Consider the following 24676-nt stretch of genomic DNA (forward strand, 5'->3'; position numbering starts at 1 on the left):
AGATCTTATGTGAAATTTATATTCACTTGGATACAGAGGAGCGCGATTCAAAGCAGCTTTGCGTGCGCTCCTATTTCAACAAAACGAGTTTTAGACAACAGACGGATTTCAAAGGATGGCACTTTGATCACCGACAAAGACTCTAGACAAGTCTGGAGCAGTCAAGTGTGAAATACAATGGGATAATTTATGGCCACCATTATTTCGAGGATTGGGCATTCAGAGATGCCCGCTTTATACAACAGGAGGATGAAAAAGAACATAGAACAGGGCACGGTGCAGATTTGCGGAGTTACATTTATTTTACAAAGTCAGGCTTTTAAGGAATATTTCGGGAAGCACTCTTTTCGTCCAGCCAGAAGAGAGACACATTTCCTAGGCCTACTTAAAATACTTTAGGCTATAATTTTATTGTTATAAAATCAGTTATACAGCCTTATCTAATATTCTCAATTGCTTCTGTTTTCAGTACTCTCTCTCTCTCTCTCTCTCTCTCTCTCTCTCTCTCTCCCTCTCTCTAAATTCAAGTAAAGGGCTTTATTGGCATAGGAAACATTTTTACATTGCCAAACCAAGTGTAATATATAATGAACACAAATGAAATAAACAATCAGAACTCAATAGTAAGCATTACACTCACAAAAGTTTAAAAATAATAGAGACACTATCTCTCTCTCTCTCTCTCTCTCTCTCTCTCTCTCTCTCTCTCTCTCTCTCTCTCTCTCTCTCTCTCTCTCTCACTCAGACACACTCACACACTCACACACACACACACACACACACACACACACACACACACACACACACACACACACACACACACACACACTCCTTTCTCTTTCCAGAGCCACTCGTGAAGCCGACTGACAAGCTAGAATGAGGCGGACACTTGGTCAAGACTTCAGTGCAAACGCATCCTTTTAAGGACACCTCCAAAACTTGGATCATATCACCATGGGAGCTATTTGTATTGCAATGGACTTTTGTTTGTTTTTGCTCTTGTTAAATACTCGCCAAATCGCCGCTCTTCTAGAGAATCCAGGTGCGTTGTATGAGTTTCAAAGGCTGTTTTATGCACTTTTTATAAGAGTGTTTGCGCTCATGTTGTTGTTGTTTTCAAATGATGTATAGTTTCCAACTACTTGGCAGACTTTATTTTGTTTTACATTATTATAGTTTGCCCACTCAGTTTTGGCTTCAATTGTAAAAATTGGAACTTGATGAAACTCTTTTGTCTGTTTGCTTTTTTAATGAAGTCCTACATTTTAACCTACCTACTAACTTGTTTTCAGGTAAAAGGAATAACAAATGTACCGATGATAAGGAATGGGTCCTGACTTGTATTTTTTCTTAACTTTAACACTTTTGAGAATAATGGATCAGGTTCAATCGGATCAATGTTTTGTTAACTTTAGTACTCAGAACCTGGCGAATTAGACTTTTACCTATTTAACTGAAATTATTCAGTGTTGAATTGAATATTGGGGATTTAATGAGGACCACATTAATCCCATAATCCTAATGTACATGACTAAAATACAGATTTTTGAGATTCATAACGAAATGTTGTTCTGGTAACATTTTATGCCATAATGTGGATTTCAAATCCAGATGCATGCGCAGAAGGAAGTGATGGCTGTCACATTGATGCTATTTGTCAAAATACCCAAGCCTCTTACAAGTGCACGTGTAAAGTAGGCTTTAAAGGCGACGGTAAACATTGTGAAGGTAATTATCTCCTCTGTAATTCCTTGTTTCTTTCATCACTCATGTTTGTATTGGGATCATATGAGACACATTTGAATTCTTTGGACCAATAGTTCCTTGGATTACCAAGACAAGTTTCAATGACATTTTGATTATATATCATATACCTTGGCATAATGCATTACTTTTTATTTAAATGATGTGGCCCATTGTTTGAAATTACCCTTTTCCATTAAATGCTCAAATGGCAAACATTCATCAATCTCGATTTGACTCCCTTTTAGACATTGATGAATGCGATATCGAGTACAATGGTGGCTGTGTACACGAATGTAACAACATACCAGGCAATTATCGTTGCACTTGCCATGATGGATTCAATTTAGCGCACGATGGACATAATTGTCTAGGTAAGATACATTTCAGACTACAAGGTAAACAACATTTGATGTATTGAGTGTCTGACAATCATTTCGCAGATATAACTTTAGGCCTATACGGTGAATTAAGATGGCATTAAAAGTGTATGATTTCAATAGGGAATTCGTTTTTATTCTGCTAAGGCCATTGAACAATGTGTGACAGCCAGGTAAATAGAGATTTGTTGTAATATTTCTTTATAGTTTTCATGAAGACTTAGCCTAGGAATTCATGAACATTCATCCAGTTATTTCATTGTTCTGAGAAGTCTTGTCCTGGCTCTGCCTGCAGATGTGGACGAGTGTGTCTTCAACAATGGAGGGTGCCAGTATACATGTGTCAACACCATGGGGAGTTATGAGTGCCGCTGCAAAGAGGGCTTCTTCCTCAGTGACAACCAGCACACATGTATCCACCGCTCTGTGGGTGAGTACCCCTGGAATACCTGCCCTGTGATGGCTTCCAACTCTCCTTCCCACCTTCAAATGTGTGTATGTACAGTATGTGTCTCTCTGTGTCTGTCTGTGTGTGTGTGCGTGTGTGTGTGCATGCATGTCTGTTGTGTCTCAGTCCATGCATGTTTCTGTATGTTTGTGTCTCAGTCTATGTGTGTGTGTGTGTGTGTGTGTGTGTGCATCCTTATGTGTGTTTGTGTGTGTGTGTGTGTGCATCCCTATGTGTGTGTGTATGTGTGTTTGTGTTAAGGTAGGCTACTAAGCCGTGTCAGGGGCATAGCAGAGAATTATGGAGCTAATTCTCGAATGGTCACATACAAGAGTGTGATTGACAGCACAATGATGGATGACAGCTGTTAAATCGGTCCCCTCTCTGTGGCATTATCTAGAGCAGTCGGGCTCCAAAGGGCCCATGCTATGGGAAAAGGAGCCCCGTGTCCCAGAGAACAAAACAAGTTAATAACTGCAACACTTGGGCTTTTGTGGCCTGTGTCTTACATTAGAATAAAGCTCTCACAAGTATTGTTGTTTTATTCTCACTAAATTCAACGAAGAGATCCAAAGGCTTTTAAACACTTACATTGGGTTTCCCTTGGAAAAGTTACTAATCCTACCAGCACATCCTCTCAGCCGTTGCAGCATAAGTTTAAAGGAGCTGCTCTCTACAGTGACCTGGGAGAAGGCCAATGATGGTATTAGGATAGAAGATAATAGTGTGATTCTGAATCCCATACACACTGAGTGTACAAAACATTATGGATATCTGCTCTATCCATGACATACCATGACATAGATTGACCAGGTGAATCCAGGTGAAAGCTATTATCCCTTATTGATGTCACTTGTTAAATCCACTTCAATCAGTGTAGATGAAGGGGAGGAGACAGGTTAAAGAAGGATTTTTAAGCCTTTAGACAATTGAGACATGGATTGTGTATGTGTGCCATTCAGAGTGTGAATGGGCAAGACAAGCTTGACACAACTATGGGAAGTATTGGAGTCAACATGGGCCAGCATCGCTGTGGAACGCTTTCAAAACCATGTAGAGTCCATGCCCTGATTAATTGAATCTGTTCTTAGGGCAAGGGGGGGGGGGGGGGGGGGGGGGGGGTTGCAACTTAACATTAGGAAGGTGTCCTTAATTATTTCTAAACTCAGTGTATAAAGTATATGAATATGTAGAATGACCACGGTAAAATCTGATTAAATAAAGTACTTATCTGGGTGTCCACTCAAAGTGTAGGTTCTTAGCTTTGTTTCTGCTTGCCTTCAGGGAAAAGCTCTCTCGCTCTGCCAGTGGGCTTTACTCTTTATCCTTTCCCAGCCACTTGGTTTTCTTTCCCCTCTCTTTTTGACATGGCTTGAAAAAGCCCAGTCCATTTGGAGTTGCACATTTGAGGGGTCCACTGCACTTGCATGTCAGCTGAATGCATCAGCCCTCTCTAGGAAGTGTTATTGTTGGGCCATGCTCCAAAGGGTTGTTGCAGATTTCTAGTCAGGGGGCTTCAATAATCTATCATCAGACATCATTGGTGTTGTGCAGTGTCAGTTGTTTTGCCTCTGTATTTCATTACCATGTACTATATGTGTTACGAATCCCTTTGGCCCGACAATCTAGGGGGGATGGTCATGGGACCCGTAACATAACTCATGCAAATTATAGTAGTGACAAAGTAAGAGTGAGAACGAAATAACCACGACAACTAATATCTACCGTCAAACACTCAGGGTTTATTTACAAACACACGGTAATGGGGGGAGCAGGAAAAGGGGCTGAGCTGGACCCAAGGAAAGAAATAATAAGTATCCACAAACACCCCTAAGCTAGACTAGCCTACTTCACCAACAGCTAACTAACTAACCAAAAATACAGTGGGTGGTCCGCCCAGTTCTAACTAGTGTATTTAACAAAGTTTACCTACGGGTAGTGTATGCCCATGGGCGACCTGTCTGGTTACCCCCTTTTCCCACCATCAACCAAACACTCTAACACCATAACCAAAAACAATACTCACAGGTGGGGACAAAGTGACATGTAGATGCTAAACCACACAATGGATCTACAGACATATGGCATTGACAGAGAGATTGAGCTCCAGAGAAAACTACTGACAGGGTTTTTAAACCAAGGGAAAGGGAATGTGATTGGGTAGGAGAAAAGGAGCAGGTGTCTTCTGATTAGCGACTGATTGATGACTGATTGGGGAATGATGATTGTCACCTGTGAGTAGGGGAGAAGGAGAGAACAGAAATACACACAGGATACACACAGAATACTTGTATCCGTAACAATATGTAACAGCATGTGAATACACTGTTGTTAGTAGTGTAATTACAGTGTTATTACACAGGTATAGGAGCAACCTAATGTAAAGTGTTACCTCTCTTTCCCAGAGGGCCTTAGCTGTATGAATAAGGAGCATGGCTGTGCTCACATCTGCAAGGAGACACCCAAGGGAGGAGTGGCCTGCGAGTGCCGCCCAGGATTCGAGCTGGCCAAGAACCAAAGAGGCTGCATCTGTATGTGTGAAGTTTTGTGATTGATCGTTTAGCCAGGTCAACCAAGAGTTTTGTTTAGATAACACATGAGTTGAACTTTGGAATTGACCCAAGTTTTGTGTTATTGGCCTAGTGACCTGTAACCATGGTAACGGGGGCTGCCAGCACACCTGCGAGGACATGGAGCAGGGGCCCATCTGCAGGTGTCATGTGAGGTACACCCTGCACCCTGACGGCAGGTCCTGTGTAGGTAAGAGCAGACCAACCACATCCAGGCCTACTTACATACCTGGTACTTACCTGTAAGCATCTCTACGTATAGCAAACCAGATTACCTAGTCAATAATGGTGAAATGGACTGGATCCTTCTAGATATTTCCATCTGTACACTTCTTCATTCTCCTCCTTTTTGCTACTCTCACCCACTGAAACTCACCTGTTTAAATGATCACATATTGAGCCTGTGGATGAAATGGCAATCCTTTTTAGGAGCCTGCCATCCTTCCTGATAGCAAGTGTGTATTTCTTCCATTTGCACATGGTGGATATGATAAGCATCAGCCGTCAGATAGGAAGGAGACGTACGGTAGGCCTGTGGGTAGTATCTGTTTCTCCCGCGGCGCTACTGTGTGTGTGGGGTCCAGGATTATCACTGAGTTGTCTCCAGATCCATCTCACAGTTCCATCTCCTGCTGTATCTGCCACACGCATAGACAGCCAAACTGCATGCCTTATCTGCTACACGCATAGACAGCCAAACTGCATGCCTTAGGTGTAAACATGCTGCTGGTTACAGAGAGGAACACAGAAAAACATCCAGGGGAGGTAGACTACACTTACAGACCGCCACGGTGTGCACTGGGCAATTCAGCTACTGTGCATCAGCAAACAGAACAGAACACAACTTTGGTGCAAACCATTTTCTTAAATGTTGACCTGTGTTTATTTTAGTTATACTAAAACACTGTGTATGTATCTACGTGTATTCTGTTGGTTAGGTTACTGACTGTTACTCACGTCACCCACTGTCTGTATTACAGAGCGGGACGAGACAACTACTGAGAGCTCTGATCACAACGCCACGTCCTTCACTGAGGTGGACAAACGTGTCAAGCGCAGACTGCTCATGGGTAATAATTGTATAATTGCACAAATTCCACTGTTATTACCCATTGTTACTTACACAGCACTAAAATAACAAAACCAAACAGACTCAGCTACTGAGAGGATTCTGTCAGTTGGACTATTTGAATGACTTTAGTTACCATGGGTTATGCTGCCAGGAATCAGCCAGAGGTGTTTTTCAGAGGGGAGAAGAGCAAGGCCCAGTAAACCAAGGCATTCCACAGGCTTTAGAACAAACTGTGAAATGACTATGGACCCTCACTTTCTCACCGCCCGATTCCTCCCCTGAAAAATATGCTTTTGTGACAGTGTGGTACATTTCACGTTTTCCTTCCGTTTAGGATGGGGATGGCGTTGGGTTGCCCAATGTATAGCACTGTCAGTCATGGTGTGCTGTGTCAATGTTCACACCTAGTAAAACACTGTATGTATGTGACTGGGTTGCTAGCTCACTGTCTAGGACTACTGCTGTTGTTTACTCAATGTCTGTTGGTAGGGTTAAAAACCAGACTTTGGCAATAGCTCTATAACGACAGTACATGATGTATAGGCATTTTATAACCCTTCATTCAGTATAGTACATAACAGCAGCATGTTGACATTGAATCTATTCACGCTGGCCTTTCAGAGAACTGTGCGGTGAATAACGGGGGGTGTGACTCCACGTGTAAGGACACATCCACGGGCGTACGCTGCAGCTGCCCTGTGGGCTTCACTCTGCAGCCTGACGGGAAGACGTGCAAAGGTCAGACCGGCCGTCCACCAAGAACCTCAACTCCATCTCTATGTCTGAGTTCCAAATGGCACTCTATTCCCTATTTAGTGCTCTACTTTTGACCTGGGCCCATAGGGCTCTGGTCAAAAGTAATGCACTTTATAGGGAATATGTGCCATTTTGGAGGCAGGCCATCTTCATCTCCATCTCTTATTATTCAGTTCAATGTACTCTTATTTAACAAGCTTCACATCTCCCCTCCATAGGTATTTGGACAGTGAAGCTAACATTTTTCATTTGGCTCTATACCCCAGCATTTTGGATTTGAGATCAAATGTTTCATATGAGGCTACAGTACAGAATGTCAGGTTTATGTATCAAATTTCCTCCATGTGAATAATTCATAAGTATTTGGACGAATTCACTTATAGTGTATAAAAGTAGTCAACAGTTTATTATTTGGTCCCATATTCCTTGCACGCAATGACTACATCAAGCTTGTGCCTTTACAAACTCGTTTGATGCGTTTGCAGTTTGTTTTGGTTGTGTTTAGTGTTATATTTTGCCCAACAGGAACTGAATGGGTGAATGATGACTGGAGTAATTTTCTTTCTAAGTGAGTAGATAATATGTTTCTGAATACTAAATTAATCCTGTTAATGCCAGGATTAAGAAAAATCATGAAAGAATTATGAATAATGATGAGTGAGATCGTTCTTTCTGCCTCTGTAACCTTCTCACTCATCATTATTCACGAATCATCCATAATCGTGGTAGCATCCATGTAGAATGTAGAAGTGTTCAGAAACGTCTTCTATTCTTACTTACAATAAAAGTGACTCCAAAATGGCAGAAGACATTATTCACCATTCAGTTCCTATTGGGCAAAACATAACCCAAAACACAGCCAAAACAAACTGCAAAACTTGATGTAGTCATTGCGTGCAAGGAATATGGGACCAAATGCTAACCTTTTGACAACTTTAACACACTAAAAGTGATATACTTATGACTTCTTTAAATGGGGGGACTAAACAGATATGTATCGAAATATCCTCAAATAAAGCTGACATTATATACCGTCTCCTAAGTATAGAGACACATTTTAAAAAATTGCTTCTCTGTCTAAATATATATGGAGGGGAGTGTATGTCTGTCTGAATAATAACAGTTTTATAATTTGTCTCTCACAGACATTAATGAGTGTGAGCTGCACAACAGCGGTTGCGACCACTTCTGCAGGAACACCATCGGCAGCTTTGAGTGTAACTGCTGGAAGGGCTTCAAGCTGCTTACTGACGAGCACTCCTGTCAGGGTAGGCCTCTTCTCTTCACTCTCCTGTCAGGGTAGGCCTCTTCTCTTCACGCTCCTGTCAGGGTAGGCCTCTTCTCTTCACGCTCCTGTCAGGGTAGGCCTCTTCTCTTCACGCTCCTGTCAGGGTAGCGCTCTTCTCTTCACTCTCCAGTCAGGGTAGGCCTCTTCTTTTCACTCTCTTGTCAGGGTAGGCCTCTTCTCTTCACGCTCCTGTCAGGGTAGCGCTCTTCTCTTCACTCTCCTGTCAGGGTAGGCCTCTTCTCTTCACGCTCCTGTCAGGGTAGGCCTCTTCACTTCATGCTCATGTCAGGGTAGGCCTCTTCTCTTCACTCTCCTGTCAGGGTAGGCCTCTTCTCTTCAGTCTCCAGCCAGGGTAGGCCTCTTCTTTTCACTCTCTGGTCAGGGTAGGCCTCTTCTCTTCACACTCCTGTCAGGGTAGGCCTCTTCTCTTCACTCTCCTGCCTGTCTAACCTACATCTCGGGAAGGGGCTGGGACAGCACAGTATACTGGGCTGTTGTTCTGTGTAGGTGCTGCTGGAAGATAAGACAATGAGAGTGGGAGGCTGAACGGTTTGCCAGTATTGACTCGAAGGATTCCTCTGTAGATCCTTAACATGTGCTAGTTTAAAGCTTAACGTTTAGTACAAACTGATTTCATCCCTCTGATACAACTCGTCATTAAGATACTGCTGTCTCTAAAATTAACTATCAAAAACAATGCCACAATTCATCACCTAGTGATACCATGCTGTACCATTTAAAACCCCAATTTCTACTACCTTAAATTGAAAAAGAATATCCCTCTGCTTTTAATGACAGATATAGACGAGTGTTATTTCGAAAGGACATGTGGTCACACGTGTGTGAACTCCCCTGGTGGTTTTGAGTGTGTTTGCAACAAAGGGTACACCCTGTATGGACTGGCCCACTGCGGAGGTAAGACTATAAGATTAATGCTTATGGGGTATTATACTAATGGTATGGGGAAAGGGCTTTGACACCATTCTGAATAGTTAATGTGTGGAATTTATATAAACTAATGTGTATAGGGTATTATGCTTATGGTGAAAGGGCTTTGGTACCATCTACACCATTTCACACCATTCTGAATTGTTCATTGTGGTGTTTTTAGTCATTTTTGCTGAAAAAATAATGGATGCTTTGTGAATGAAGTGAGGTGAGAGATTCTGCGAATAACATGGATGTTTTCCCTGCTTTCTTCTCAGACATAAATGAGTGCAGTGTGAACAACGGAGGTTGTGAGCAGGGTTGTGAGAACACCATGGGTGGGTTTGAGTGCCACTGCCACCCTGGTTATAAGCTACACTGGAACAAAAAGGATTGTATCGGTAAGACAGTGCCCCTTCAGGCCTGGGGGGCTCTAGAAGGTTTGGGGTGTGTTGTGATAAACTGATGAGTTTTTGGTCAACTGTTTTGACATAAAATCAGTGGTTGTGTACCACATGTATGTTTTGAAACTTTTGGGGACTAAAAACAGGAGATACTTTGAGTTATTTCCTTCTCTTTCTCTTTACTGCTCTGTTTTTCTCTCTGGCCTTTGGTTTAAAACCTGGGACAAAAGTAGAATAAAGGCAAGTGCTGCTATTTTCTTCTTCTCCTTGGATAGGTTTCACTCTGTTCCCACAACTTCTCACAACTTCTACCCTCCTCCGTCTGTCTGTCTTTCTACCACGGCCCAAGTCTGCACTTTACCTGTGAGTTTGTTATGGTTTCCATCTAGAGGCAGAGGGTTTCCCAGCAACAAAGCCCCCCTCTAAACCGACCTTAAACTGCAGCAGGCAGGAGGGAGGTGACCGCTGCTACCTGACCTGCCAGTCCCAGGTCCACATCACCAGTGGTGAGTTATCAGTTACTACTACTACTACTACTATTGGTCTGCATCCCAAATGGCACCCTATTCCCTTTATATTACACAACTTTTGTCCAGGGCCCACATGGCTCTGGTCAAGGGTAGTGCCCTATACAGGAAATATATATTTGGGACACAAATTGAGTTACTACTACTACTGTCTCATGTACCAGCACCCGTCTGTTTGCTTTTGGCGACCAGGCCTTTTGTGGCTCTGCCTTTTGTCTTTGGTGGCCTGTCTCATGCCCCTGTGTGCGTTTACAGGGACGGAGGATTCTTATACAGTGACCTGTGGAATGCCTCTGCCCTGCTTGGCTGGAGCACAAAGGAATGGAAGTAGCTCGTATTGCTTGGGCAAGTACACACCATCACAGATCTGCATTAGCCTCTGTCACTCTAGCCTGACCTAAACAACCAGAAACACAACATATAAAGGCAAAACAACTTCATACCAAATCAAGTCTTCAGTATTCACATTTAGATTTATAGACATACGGAAGTCAAGGGATTTTTCATTTTTATCAAAGGTTAACAATGTGCTATTATTTCCTTTGTACCGTAGGACCAGAAATGTCAAGTGTCCTGCGAATTAAGACCACAGCCACTTTTAAGTCTGGCACAGGAAAGTGCAACTTGAAACGTAGTCAAGAGAGACTGAAGGAGAGCCTGAACGCAGCTCACTCAGGTACAGAGGTTTCTAACAAGTCCAACAGCTCCTCATTCATTAAAACAATGCAGATTAACCTGGCACTGCCTACATTTCATGCAACAAACTTGATTACAGGAACCAGACCTCGAGGCTGCTTAGATTGTAGTAAACTGAGAGTGAGCTAAATATGAAAGAAATACGTGGGGGGTAGTAGTGCGGTCTGAAATGTTTTCAATGTCTCAGCACTGCATATTGGCTGGCATTAGCCATAGCATGCCTTTCACTTGGCCCCTACCCAGCTATCAATCAAACGGACTTCCGATTGTTGGATAAAATATTTTCTACAATGGGTTCCGGCATGGTGTTCAAATAAAAATTGAGCTTTTCCCAGTCTCCTCTCGTCATCCCCCTGTCCAAAAGCAACAAAAAGAGCAGGGGGAAAAGAGTGCATGTTTAACAGGATACACAGAGAAGTCACTGCTTTTTAAAGAATGATTAGAAACATCAGAACTTGAACAGTGCTCGAGGCATCACTACAGACCCTGGTTTGATCCCGGACTGTATCACAACCAGCCGTGATCGGGAGTCCAATAGGGCGGTGCACAATTGGCCCAGCGTTGTCCGGGTTAGGGGAGGGTTTGGCCGGTGTAGGCCGTCATTGTAAAATAAGAATTTGTTCTTAACTAACTTGCCTAGTTAAATAAAGGTTAAATAAAAAATAAAAACACACAAAGGATATAATATCCTTAGATTTAAGTGTTGTGACATTGCAATTAAGTTTTATCCTCACTCTACCTGCTACAGTTAACCAGTTATAGACCATATAGTTATTCAGTAACGTGTGTGTGTGTGTTTGTCTCCATGCATGCATGTGTGTGTGTGTTTGTCTCCGTGCATGCATGTGTGTGTGTGTTTGTCTCCGTGCATGCGTGTGTGTTTGTCTCCGTGCATGCATGTGTGAGTGTGTTTGTCTCCGTGCATGCGTGTGTGTTTGTCTCCGTGCATGCATGTGTGTGTGTGTTTGTCTCCGTGCATGCATGTGTGTTTGTCTCCGTGCATGCATGTGTGTGTGTGTTTGTCTCCGTGCATGCATGTGTGTGTGTGTTTGTCTCCGTGCATGCATGTGTGTTTGTCTCCGTGCATGCGTGTGTGTTTGTCTCCGTGCATGCGTGTGTGTTTGTCTCCGTGCATGCATGTGTGTGTGTGTTTGTCTCCGTGCATGCATGTGTGTGTGTGTGTTTGTCTCCGTGCATGCATGTGTGTTTGTCTCCGTGCATGCATGTGTGTTTGTCTCCGTGCATGCATGTGTGTTTGTCTCCGTGCATGCATGTGTGAGTGCGTGTCCATGTCCTGTGTGGCTGGTCGTGTCCACAGACAGCAGGTCCCCCTTCACGGAGAACGTCCAGTTCAGTTATGTGCGCTTGCGCTGCAGCTCGTCTGGCCACCGGATGCGGAGCCGCCACGGCAGGAAGGCGGGTTACGAGGAGGAAGGCTCCACCATCACGGCTGAGTTTGAGTTGGATGTGAACCTAGAGGAGGTAACAGGTTGGTCTCTCTGCCCTGCCCTGCTGTGACCCCAGTCCTCTGGCTGACACTCTGCTTCTCTCTCTGCTCTTGCTTTTCGTCACTTAACAAGCCAAACATGTTAAAGTATCTCCTGTTTTGACGTGGCGTTTTGCGGTGGTGGGATCTTTGGGGAAAGTGTAGGTTTGGAGGTTTCCCTTGTATACTGAGGGAGCAAGTGGTTGATCAAATGTTCTGGTGTCTGTGTGTTGGAATGGATATGTACACAAGTGTGTGTGTCTGTCTATTTTAGTACCGGTATGTGTGTGTGGTTTTATTTGCGTGTGTATTGTGGTCTCATTGCGTTGCGATGACAGTTTTGGTATCTGGTGTTTCTCTCAGCAGAGAGCTGTGACCTGGGCTGTGTGCGCCGGCGCTCAGAGAAGAGGCTGAGGAAGACTATCCGTACCCTGAGGAAGTCCATCCACCGGGAGCAGTTCCACCTCCACTTCGCTGGCTCTAACTACGAGCTGGCCAAGAGGCTGGCCCGGCCGGTGGACCTGCCGGAACACTGTGGGAAAGGGCAGGTACTGGTGGACAGGAAGTGTGGTGAGTGAGCATCTTGAGTGTTCTGAGTATCATAAGATATAGGTATAAATGTATGTATAAAATGAGTATCATCTTGAGTGTTCTGAGTATCATAAGATATAGGTATAAATGTATGTATAAAATGAGTAGCATCTTGAGCATCTACCTGTATCTGTTTCTGCCTGTATCTGAGCCACCCCTGGAGCCAAGCCCTGGCTCCCACACAGAGCAGCTCATAGTCAAAGCCATGCCAGCAAGATATATTTAGACAGGTTGGTTTATTGATTGGATTTGGAGCAGGTGTCGGCCAGATGACTGCCATATTTGGGTGCCGACATGCTGTAATGAGCTAGTATGGGGAGTGCTTGCTCGGCTCGCACGGAGAAAAGAGAGCCTGTTGTTGGCTGGCTCGCAGAGCGAGGAGATCTACCAGCATCTCCGTGGGATAAAGTGCAACAGAAGGTGTGATGGCAGCCGCTAGCTTTTGCTGTTGTTGCCACTGGTCCTATTTCGTTTTACAGCCATAATGGAGGAAAAGTCCATGAGCTTTAAAACTTCTACTTCGTCACAATCCCGGATCCGGGAGCACCCCCATCAGTAAAAAAGCTGACTAGCATAGCCTAGCATAGCGTCACAAGTAAATACTAGCATCTAAATATCATTAAATCACAAGTCCAAGACACCAGATGAAAGATACACATCTTGTGAATCCAGCCATCATTTCTGATTTTTAAAATGTTTTACAGGGAAGACACAATATGTATTTCTATTAGCTAACCACGATAGCAAAAGACACAACTTTTTTTTCCCACCATTTTTTTCCTGCATAGGTAGCTATCACAATTTCGACCAGATAAAGATATAAATAGTCACTAACCAAGAAACAACTTCATCAGATGACAGTCTGATAACATATTTATTGTTTAGCATATGTTTTGTTAGAAAAAGGTGCATATTTCAGGTATAAATCATAGTTTTACATTGCAGCCACCATCACAACTCTCACCAAAGCAACTAGAATAACTACAGAGAGCAACGTGAATTACCTAAATACTCATCATAAAACATTTATGAAAAATACACAGCGTACAGCAAATGAAAGACAAAGATCTTGTGAATCCAGCCAATATTTCAGATTTTTTAAGTGTTTTACAGCGAAAACACAATATAGCATTATATTAGCTTACTACAATAGCCAACCACACAACAGCATTGATTCAAGCCAACAATAGCGATAACGAATAAACCAGCAAAAGATATTAATTTTTTCACTAACCTTCTCAAACTTCTTCAGATGACAGTCCTATAACATCATATTACACAATACATATAGAGTTTGTTCGAAAATGTGCATATTTAGCGGCACAAATCGTGGTTATACAATGAGAATAGTAGCCAAGCTGCCAACAAAATGTCGGGAGAAATCTTGGGAGAGGCACCTAATCTAATCAGTAACTAATCATAAACTTGACTAAAAAATACAGGTTGGACAGCAAATGAAAGATACATTAGTTCTTAATGCAACCGCTGTGTTAGATTTTTAAAATTAACGTTACTACGACATACAGCGTGCGTTAAAGCGAGACCGCACCGAAATTAATGGCGGAATAGGAGTTTTACATTTTTCAACAGAACAACGAATTAACATCATAAATAGTTCTTACTTTTTGATGAGCTTTCATCAGAATCTTGGGCAAGTTGTCCTTTGTCCAAAAGAATCGTTGCTCGGTTGTAGATTGTCGCCTTCAACTTTGGAATTAGCAGTAAACATTAGCCATGTGGCCCAGACGTGCCCAACTCACTATAACGCAGCACAAAGAAATATCCGAAAATCGCAATATACTGATATAAACTGATATAACTCGGTTTAAAATAACAACATTATGATGTCTTTAACACCTATATCGAATAAAATCAGAGCCGGATATATCTAAGGCCTATAACGGGAGCTTTCCAGAACGCCATCCTGAGGTCTGTCTTGCGTCATGGCGAATGTTGAAAAGACTGCACCCCACGTTCCAAGACCCTTTATATGGCCTCAGATCTGCCTAGCAACTCCATTCCAATTCTCACTATTTGCTGACATCTAGGGGAAGGCGTATGCAGTGCATGTCGACCAATAGAAGACATGCAAATTAATAAACTGACCCCAGAACAGCCTGCCTGATTTCAGATTTCTCACTTCCTCACAGGAAGTTTGCTCCAACTTGAGTTCTGTTTTACTCACAGATATAATTCAAACGGTTTTAGAAACTAGAGAGTGTTTTCTATCCAATAGTAATAATAATATGCATATTGTACGAGCAAGAATTGAGTACGAGGCAGTTTAATTTGGGAACGAAATTTTTACAAAGTGAAAACAGCACCCCCTATTGAGAAAAGGTTTTAATGACACCCTGTCAACATCAGCAGTGGAAAGGAGGCTGGCATGTGTTTTCTCTGGCGGAGGGGAGCAGAGAGCTGCGTGCCCCCAGTTCAGGGCCTCACAGTAAGCATAGTAAGCCCACTGCCTGCTGCTGCATTCTGCCTGTCTGTCTCAGTGTGGTCAGTAGAAGAGAGTCAGTTTTCTGTCCACCGTTAACTCTGTAATGATTGGTCGTCTACCTCTAGAGCCCCTGTCTGAATCTGATCCAAGCCACCATATTTAAGGGGTCTGAAGACTATTGTAGACCGACCTCTCAAAGCTGTTGTAGCCTGCCTCTGTCTTGATCCAGAGCTCTCCTCTCTTACCCCCGTCCTTATTGAGGTTGAGTAGGTGAGGATGGAGGGAGTTGAGTGGGTGAGGATGGAGGGAGTTGAGTGGGTGAGGATGGAGGGGGTTGAGTGGGTGAGGATGGAGGGGGTTGAGTGGGTGAGGATGGAGGGGGTTGAGTGGGTGAGGATGGAGGGGGTTGAGTGGGTGAGGATGGAGGGAGTTGAGTGGGTGAGGATGGAGGGGGTTGAGTGGGAGAGGATGGAGGGGGTTGAGTGGGTGAGGATGGAGGGGGTTGAGTGGGTAAGGATGGAGGGGGTTGAGTGGGTGAGGATGGAGGGGGTTGAGTGGGTGAGGATGGAGGGAGTTGAGTGGGTGAGGATGGAGGGGGTTGAGTGGGTGAGGAGGGAGGGGGTTGAGTGGGGGAAGGATGGTGTTTGATCCATTCTGGTTCATAGAGCTTTTTAAGAATAAAGACTGCCCATAGCTGGTGAAATGTATTGATTTTCACACAAGAGGGAAATAGTATAACAGTTTTACAAACCAAGCATCCCTTAATCCAAGGTATCCCCAGCGAAGTGAACTCTCGCTGGTGTCTGTTTTTCTCTGCCTCCAAATAACAGGAGACTAACATTTTGTGCTGGATTCAAATGACCCTTAGCTGTTGATTTTGCTTTGTAGCTTTGTTGCTTGTTGTTTTTGTGTTTCATATGACTTACCTCATAAGTAAATCTTAAGTATTTAAACAAAAAATAACTCAGAAGATTAAAGTTACCAGAGTGTAGGATTCCCACACTGCAGTTAGTTTCAGATGATCATTAAGCAGACCAGTGGACAGGCAGGGGTGTAGACATGTCATTTGGAAGGGGGGCTGAAAGGGAGCCGTAACCCCCAGCTCTATAAAGCTATATTTTTCCCTCCACCCCTGGCTAAGCTCACTAAGTGCAGTGTAACCCTTTCAGTTTGCCCACTCCATTGTAAATCCCATTGGGGCTTGTTCTCACTGCTTCAGTTGGGAGAGAAATCCTCCAAACAACATGGCCTCAGCCTCACTAGTACTGAGAGAAAGCAATGCCTTCTTATTCCTCACTCATAAAATATCTAGCGCTCTTTCTCTCAAACCAAATTGTGAACGTTATGAATCTCATGATATAGTACCCGGCCTTATTCCAATAAACCAACTGGTGAAATATCTCATATGTTTAATCAGAGTTTTTTTTCCATTCTAAACTCAGCAAAAAAAGAAACGTCCTCTCTGTCAACTGCGTTTATTTTCAGCAAACTTAACACGTGTAAATATTTGTATGAACCTAAAAAGATTCAACAACTGAGACATAAACTGAACAAGTTCCACAGACATGTGACTAACAGAAATGAAATAATGTGTCCCTGAACAAAGGGGGTGTCAAAATCAAAAGTAACAGTCAGTATCTGGTGTGGCCACCAGCTGCATTAAGTACTGCAGTGCATCTCCTCCTCATGGACTGCACCAGATTTGCCAGTTCTTGCTGTGAGATGTTACCCCACTCTTCCACCAAGGCACCTGAAAGTTCCCAGACATTTCTGGTGAATGGCCTTAGCCCTCACCCTCCGATCCAACAGGTCCCAGACGTACTCTTAGGGATTGAGATCCGGGCCCTTCGCTGGCCATGGCAGAACACTGACATTCCTGTCTTGCAGGAAATCACGCACAGAACGAGCAGTATGGCTGGTGGCATTGTGATGCTGGAGGGTCATGTCAGGATGAGCCTGCAGGAAGGGTACCATATGAGGGAGGAGGTTGTCTTCCCTGTTACGCACAGCATTGAGATTGCCTGCAATGACAATAAGCTCAGTCCGATGATGCTGTGACACACCACCCCAGACCATGATGGATCCTCCACCTCCAAATCGATCCCGCTCCAGAGTACAGGCCTCGGTGTAACGCTCATTCCTTCAACGATAAACGCGAATCCGACCATCACCCCTGGTAAGACAAAACCGCGACTCGTCAGTGAAGAGCACTTTTTGCCAGTCCTGTCGGGTCCAGCGACGGTGGGTTTGTGCTCATAGGCGACGTTGTTGCCGGTGATGTCTGGTGAGGACCTACCTTACAACAGGCCTACAAGCCCTCAGTCCAGCCTCTCTCAGCCAATTGCAGACAGTCTGAGCACTGATGGAGGGATTGTGCGTTCCTGGTGTAACTCTGGCAGTTGTTGTTGCCATCCTGTACCTGTCCCGCAGGTGTGATGTTCGGATGTACCGATCCTGTGCAGGTGTTGTTACACGTGGTCTGCCATTGCGAGGACGATCAGCTTTCCGTCCTGTCTCCCTTAGCGCTGTCTTAGGCATCTCACAGTACGGACATTGCAATTAATTGCCCTGGCCACATCTGCAGTCCTCATGCCTCCTTGCAGCATGCCTAAGGCATGTTCACGCAGATGAGCAGGGAACCTGAGCATCTTTCTTTTGGTGTTTTTCAGAGTCAGTAGAAAGGCCTCTTTAGTGTCCTAAGTTTTCATAACTGTGACCTTAATTGCCTACCGTCTGTAAGCTGTTAGTGTCTTAACGACCGTTCCACAGGTGCATGTTCATTAATTGTTTATGGTTCATTGAACAAGCATGGGAAACAGTGTTTAAACCCTTTACAATGAAGATCTGTGAAGTTATTTGGATTGTTACAAATTATCTTTGAAAGACAGGGTCCTGAAAAAGGGACGTTTCTTTTTTTGCTGAGTTTAAATCATTCATGACTGATCAACAACAACATTTGCATTTCCGTATGCCTCAACCCAGTATAAGAATCAGCTGTATTTTGGACTTTAGTTTCAGACCACTTAATGGGGCAGAATGACTGTATTACTATGAAAAACAATAATAGCCAACAGCAAAACTTGCCAGTGTGTAGTGTCTGAAACCCTGTGTACGAGTATTCTCCTGATCTCTTTTACGTAAAATAGTGCATGTTCGTTTTAACATTGGAGATGATTAGGAAGTGCTGTTGATTCAAGCTGGGAGTTTGAGTGCTTATATCCCCCCTCAGTCAGGGCCACTCTGCATGACCCCAGCCACTAAACTGCTGCGGAGAATTGACTTCAGCCACACCATGGGAATTAATTAGCATCAGCTGTTTGGGCCTCTGCTTGATAGGCGCAAGAAGGGATTGGGGCAGGCAGAATGGGTGGATTCAGAACTCTGACCCCTTTTATTGGGTTCAGCTCCTTACTATTGTGATACCATAGTGTTTGCCTATGTCATCAAATACTTGAATAGAGGTGAAAGGTCTTTTAAACCTCTTTGGGGCCATCAATTCGAGAACTCTATAGAATTGCCTCTGCATTTGAAAGGCTTCAAGTTTTTTTCTCTCTCTCTCTCACTCTTCTCTTCTCTCGCTCTCTGCATCAAATAAAAGCTGGTGGAGACAATGCGACGGTGGCTCCTCATGGTCATTCAGGATAAACAAAAGGCAGAAAAAATGAACTGCTCTTGAGAGAATGACATTTTCTTTCTCTTAAGGAAAATCAAGTTGCTGAGGCACATATAATGGATGTGCGTTAAAGGCTTTGTGTGTTCCTCATTAACTCATTATGGCTGGTTCTCTACTGAAAAGCTCTTCTTACTTAGATTTTCCTGAGGGATATTTTTTTATGAAAATGCAAAATGATTTCACTTCACTGCTCTCTGTTCAGAGAGATAATTAGATGTCATTTCCCCCTTTAAGAAGTTCTTGACATCACCAGACACACACAATAATTCAAACATAAATTAGAGACGTTGTTCTACAAAGTAAAACATTAAAAGGGGGAAATGAAAGCTGATGGTGTGCATCCCTGTAATCAGGCTTTGCACGCTCTTGTGAGATAACAGACAAACACTCATTTTGACTGGCTCTGTGTGTGCTTTGGTAGAGGTGAGGGTGCTTAGGATGGTATGTAGAGTTCTTTCCCCAATGCACACCGGTGTTATGTGAAGTGTAAGAACTTGTTTGATGTGGGACACAAAGGCATCTGGAGAGCAGCTCAGTGCTCTTATGTCTTTATTTGTGCATAGCTGCAGCAGGTCGATTTGCAATGCCTTTTTAACAGCTTAACACTGGGCTTCTTGTGGTGGGCTTGAATGCCTGTGTGTGTGTGTGTGTGTGTGTGTGTGTGTGTGTGTGTGTGTGTGTGTGTGTGTGTGTGTGTGTGTGTGTGTGTGTGTGTGTGTGTGTGTGTGTGTGTGTGTGTTTGTGTAGCGTCCCTATTATCTAGCCAATCTGCCTCATTCTTCTACCTTTTGCTAGTGAGCTGCACTGTTGGAACGTACTATGACAGGGATCAGGGAAGATGTGTTCTATGTCCAGCTGGAATGTACCAAGATGAAGAGGGGAAGAATTCTTGTGAGGCCTGCCCAGGGCCAGAGGTGAGAGGAAGCCCCAGGTCGGTTGGGGCGCGGAATATCTCTGAGTGTGGAGGTAAGGCTCAAGAGTTGAGGATATGAGTAATCATGTATCTCCTAACTGTGTACAAGACATGAGATATGAGTCACCTTGGATACTTACTTACTCAACCATCATAATCATAAAGATAACTGCAGCAAAATACACTGAGCTCCTTCAAAGACCTTGGCATAGTTTTCCCTCATGGTTTGATTTTTTTTTTTTGAAGTGATCTTAAAACTAGTCTCCCAGTCAGAATCACATCCTGTTATGAGTATATATGAAATACACAGGAAGGAGTGATACCCTGATCAAAATCTCCCCACAGGCAGATGTTCTGCTTTGTATAAAGTCGTGTAAGCCTCGGAACATTCAAGCCCTGTTTGAATTAAACAGCCACACCCTGCCCCTGCCCACTCCTGAATAAAGAGAAGAAGGGGCCACCATGTTTTCACCCCCCCAAACACTGTTATCACAGCCAATTTGTGGCTAAGCCACAGATCCCATCTCCTGCTTTCCCCACCAATAGACTAAACAAAAAAGAGCTATGGGGAGAGAGAGTTTGTTAAAGTCAATCAGGAGATATGAGAGAGGTTGTTCCATGGTAGATAATGTCCTTGCGTTACATCACTCCACTGACATCTGCTCTCCTGGCCTTAGTCTTATTGTGGTAGAGTGCTCGTCTTTAAGTCGCTCTGGATAAGAGTGTCTGTCTGCTAAATGACCACATGTACGATGGGAATGTTGCTTTGAGCAGACTGAGTGAAACAAGTGTCCCTCTGACCAGTCCTCTGTTGTTGTTTTCCCAGGTCAATGTCCCCCTGGTCAGTTCTCCCATGATGGCTTCATCCCTTGCCTGCCCTGTCCCCTGGGTACCTACCAGCCAGAGGTGGGGCGCACTTCTTGTTTCCACTGTGGAGGAAACCTGGTCACCAAACACAATGGTGCCGTGTCCTTCCAGGAGTGTGAGACCAAAGGTGAGGGGTCAGCTTATCCATCCCATGTAGTTCTGCCTATAAAGTCTGGGTGTGAGTCCCAAATGACACCCTATTCCCTACCTAATGTATAACTTTGTCCAGAGCCCTATGGACCCTGGTCAAAAGTAGTGCACTATATAGGGAATAGGGTGGCATTTGGAAGACACTCTGGATCTTTAAGGGAACTCCCCTGCGGTTTCTGTTTTATGGAAATATACTACATTGGTTTATGCTGGAGTATGTTGGTGTTTGAGAGGTGCTGAACCATGGTACACTCCATTCTGCTCCTGTAGTCCAGTGTTCACCGGGACATTACTACAACACCAGCACACACCGCTGTATCCGTTGTCCCATGGGGACGTATCAGATGGAGTTTGGTCAGAATTACTGCATCTCCTGCCCAGGAAATACCACCACTGACTTTGACGGCTCCACCAACATCATGCAGTGCAAAAGTATGTATGTTCACACAAGAGTTGTCTGTGTGTGCGTGCATGTGTATGTATTTGTGTGTTCATGGCTTCACACTTTAGATGTACTTAATGGCTACACATAGAGTAAACTAAAACTACATGCAGGTTTCTCTACTGTGCTCAAATAAATATTGTTCCTGTCCTGCTTTGGGATGCTACTGTAGATAATTAGCGTCGCAGCACCAAGGCAGCGTAAACTATTTGACACTATCCTGTCACCACCAGACAGACACTGTGGGGGAGAGATGGGAGATTTCACTGGCTACATCGAGTCTCCCAACTACCCAGGGAACTACCCAGCCAACATCGAGTGCACCTGGACCATCAACCCACCGCCCAAGCGCAGAATCCTCATCGTGGTCCCGGAGATCTTCCTCCCCATTGAGGATGAGTGTGGAGACTACCTGGTCATGAGAAAGAGCTGTGAGTGTTTGTTTTTCTGTGTGTGCGTGCATGCATGAGTCTGTCTGTCTGTGTGTGTCGTGTTGGAGGTTAGAGCTTGTTAGGTGACTGGGTGTTATCAGGGTACTACAGTATTAATGTGATTTCACTGCAGGTTACCAGATGTTGGTGGCAGTGTTGGTAGGAGGTTCTGCATAATAGCATAGCACCTCTCAGAGATCATGGGGGTTACTATGGGCTTCTAATAGACCATTAGATCTTGCCACTTTCAGAGTAATGAATGGCACTAGTGTTTGATTTGTCATAATGTGACCATTTCCTCAATTCACAGCTCTCTCCAACTCTGTGACGACCTATGAGACCTGCCAGACCTATGAACGGCCTATTGCCTTCACTTCCCGCTCCAAGAGGCTGTGGATACAGTTTAAATCGAATGAAGGGAACAGTGGGAAGGGCTTCCAAGTCCCTTATGTGACCTATGATGGTAAGAGACATCCTTATTGGTGGTAATATTGACATTTAAATCACACATGCTTAAAAACAATGGATCAAGTGTCTGTGAAATGTAATTTAATTTGGAATTTTAAGTCCTGATAGGTCTACATAATACCACAAAAGTATCACCTACTTCCAATTGCACAAATAATATAGAAATATATTCTTGGGTATGTTTATATATGATATATGTTTCAGAGGACTACCAGGAACTCATCGAAGATATAGTCAGAGATGGAAGATTATATGCCTCTGAAAATCACCAAGAAATTCTCAAGGTAAAGATTTCATGTATTTCCTGTGGAAAAAGCTTTTGTCTGACATATACTACCCTCTTGTGGACACAATAAGAAATTCAGGATGCAAACTTCACTTGAGCACCAACGTAAAAATGTCAGATGATTGTTGGCTCTGTCTCAGATTGAACTCTAACCTGTACTAATTTTTGGTTTACATTCTCTTCTCAGGACAAGAAGCTTATGAAGGCACTGTTTGATGTATTGGCCCACCCACAGAACTTCTTCAACTACACAGCACAGGAGTCAAGAGAAATGTTCCCCAAATCCTTCATCCGATTTCTACGTTCTAAAGTCTTGAGATTCCTTCGCCCTTAAGAAGGCACTATCATCAAGTTGCTATGTGGATATCTCAGAAACCGCTTCTACCAGTTAATCCCTAGAAAAGAGTCCTTTACTTCTCCTGTCTGTACAGAGACTGACTGAGTCTAGAGTTGACTAAGAGAGATGGACTCGGACACTTTCCTCAAATGGACTTCAATTGGACCTTCTGGGAATAGGTGGGTAGTGGACTGTCATGGTGGAGACAAGTGGCAGCTCCCGCTATCACATCTGGTCTACATTCTAGAGCTAAGTTTTTTGTACTTCGATACCACATCTATCTCTGATACTTTCATACACTTCTGTGTGTGAGCATTGCAACATTTAGACAGACTTTGTCTTTTCCTTTTGATTTTAAACTTTCAGTCTCAGGAATAAAGCTTGAAGTGGTAAGCTGATTTGATTGTTAGCATTTAAATTCATGAAAGCTTCGATTTGCATACTGGTGTAACAACAACATCTTGAAAATAATTATGGTTAACGAAAATTTCACCAATAGCATAGAAAGCGGATGAGAAAAGACTCTTGATTATGTATAAAAAGTTAACTGAGGTTTATGCTAAATGTCAACCACATAGATAGTGTATACTTATAACATACATTATTAAAGTCATGTTTCACATTTAGATCAGAATTGTTGACAGAAATATGCCTGAATATGAGAAAAGAATATAGCACAAATGTGACCTTATGGTGGGAACTTTAAAGCACTACAAAGAATGTAGTGATACCACAACATAAAATAGCCTAATGAATGTATTGTATATTGTGTAAAAAGTATTAGATGAAAATGTTAACGTATTGTAGTTAACTGCATTCCTGACACGTGTGCAGTATCAACACATCCCTTCACAACCTGTATTTTTGCTGTCCTGAAAACATGGTTGTACTTTAAAAATGACTGGACAGTGAATACTCCATGCCACTGGGCTTTGAGTGAACAACAAATGCCCATGGATCAAGACTAGCTCTTCACTATGATCATTCAAACAGCTACCAAAGACTACTTTTCACTACTCATAGAAGTGAGATTATTGAGTGGTGTGACTAGAAATGTAGAGCAATATGAGGGGGATCAAGTGAGATTGTACATTCCAGATATGGAATGAGAGGTTTGTGAAATAGAATTGCTCTATTCACTTATGACTTAGCAAATAAATGTATGTCTATATTTTTATGTTTGTACATATAATATGTTGTAAATAAAGCGAATAAACATAATATTGTGCTTTTGCTTTACTTCTTTTACTTTCTGATATGCTATTTTCAATATAAGCAACAACAATGTCCAAATCAAAATAATACATTAATTATGTCGTTTTTTATATAGGCTCTATAACATTAGTTATTGTGTTATAATAGTTTTTGCTCTTGAATTAAACAAAAAAATTGCCTGCCACACTGTCACCTATTGTGATTACTTAAAATTCACATTGATTATATTTTCAGCACTGTATCAGAGGCATTGGGAAATCAGAGACACTGTAAGAAAACAGAAGGGTTAATGCGATCAGGCGTCACTGGGATGACCCTACCCTAAATTTACCCTAGTCTCGCGTTGCCATACCTCCAAAATCACGTCGTTGTCACGGGAAGCGTGGTTCGCGACGAACCTTATCCCGTACCAACGATTTGCATAACTAAACCAATACCACAGCCTGTCGTTTCCAATCGGAACAAATAACAAATAAGTAATAGTGGGGAGAACAAGCAAGGAGTTGGGTATAGCCAAGCACGAGTTAGGGAGATCCTATTGGCCTCTGCATATTTCCGTTAGG

At 43.2% G+C, this 24676-nt stretch overlaps 1 protein-coding gene across 1 annotated transcript; it reads left to right on the forward strand.

The window, feature by feature from the left end:
• Positions 1–975: 975 nt before the first annotated feature.
• LOC120052781 (signal peptide, CUB and EGF-like domain-containing protein 2) lies at positions 976–23966 on the forward strand. Its single transcript, XM_038999903.1, has 23 exons — positions 976–1042; positions 1612–1728; positions 1992–2117; positions 2419–2553; positions 4977–5102; positions 5215–5331; positions 6122–6211; positions 6835–6951; positions 8115–8237; positions 9056–9172; positions 9463–9585; positions 9978–10094; positions 10371–10464; positions 10685–10791; positions 12130–12300; positions 12661–12867; positions 19800–19970; positions 20744–20911; positions 21205–21366; positions 21610–21807; positions 22118–22270; positions 22480–22559; positions 22749–23966. Exons 1-23 carry the CDS (start codon positions 976–978, stop codon positions 22893–22895), a joined length of 3033 nt encoding a protein of 1010 aa, XP_038855831.1. The 3' UTR covers positions 22896–23966.
• The last annotated feature ends 710 nt before the right edge of the window (positions 23967–24676 follow it).

Source organism: Salvelinus namaycush, chromosome 1, assembly GCF_016432855.1.
Source record: "Salvelinus namaycush isolate Seneca chromosome 1, SaNama_1.0, whole genome shotgun sequence".
In the NCBI taxonomy this organism is placed as follows: Eukaryota; Metazoa; Chordata; class Actinopteri; order Salmoniformes; family Salmonidae; genus Salvelinus; species Salvelinus namaycush.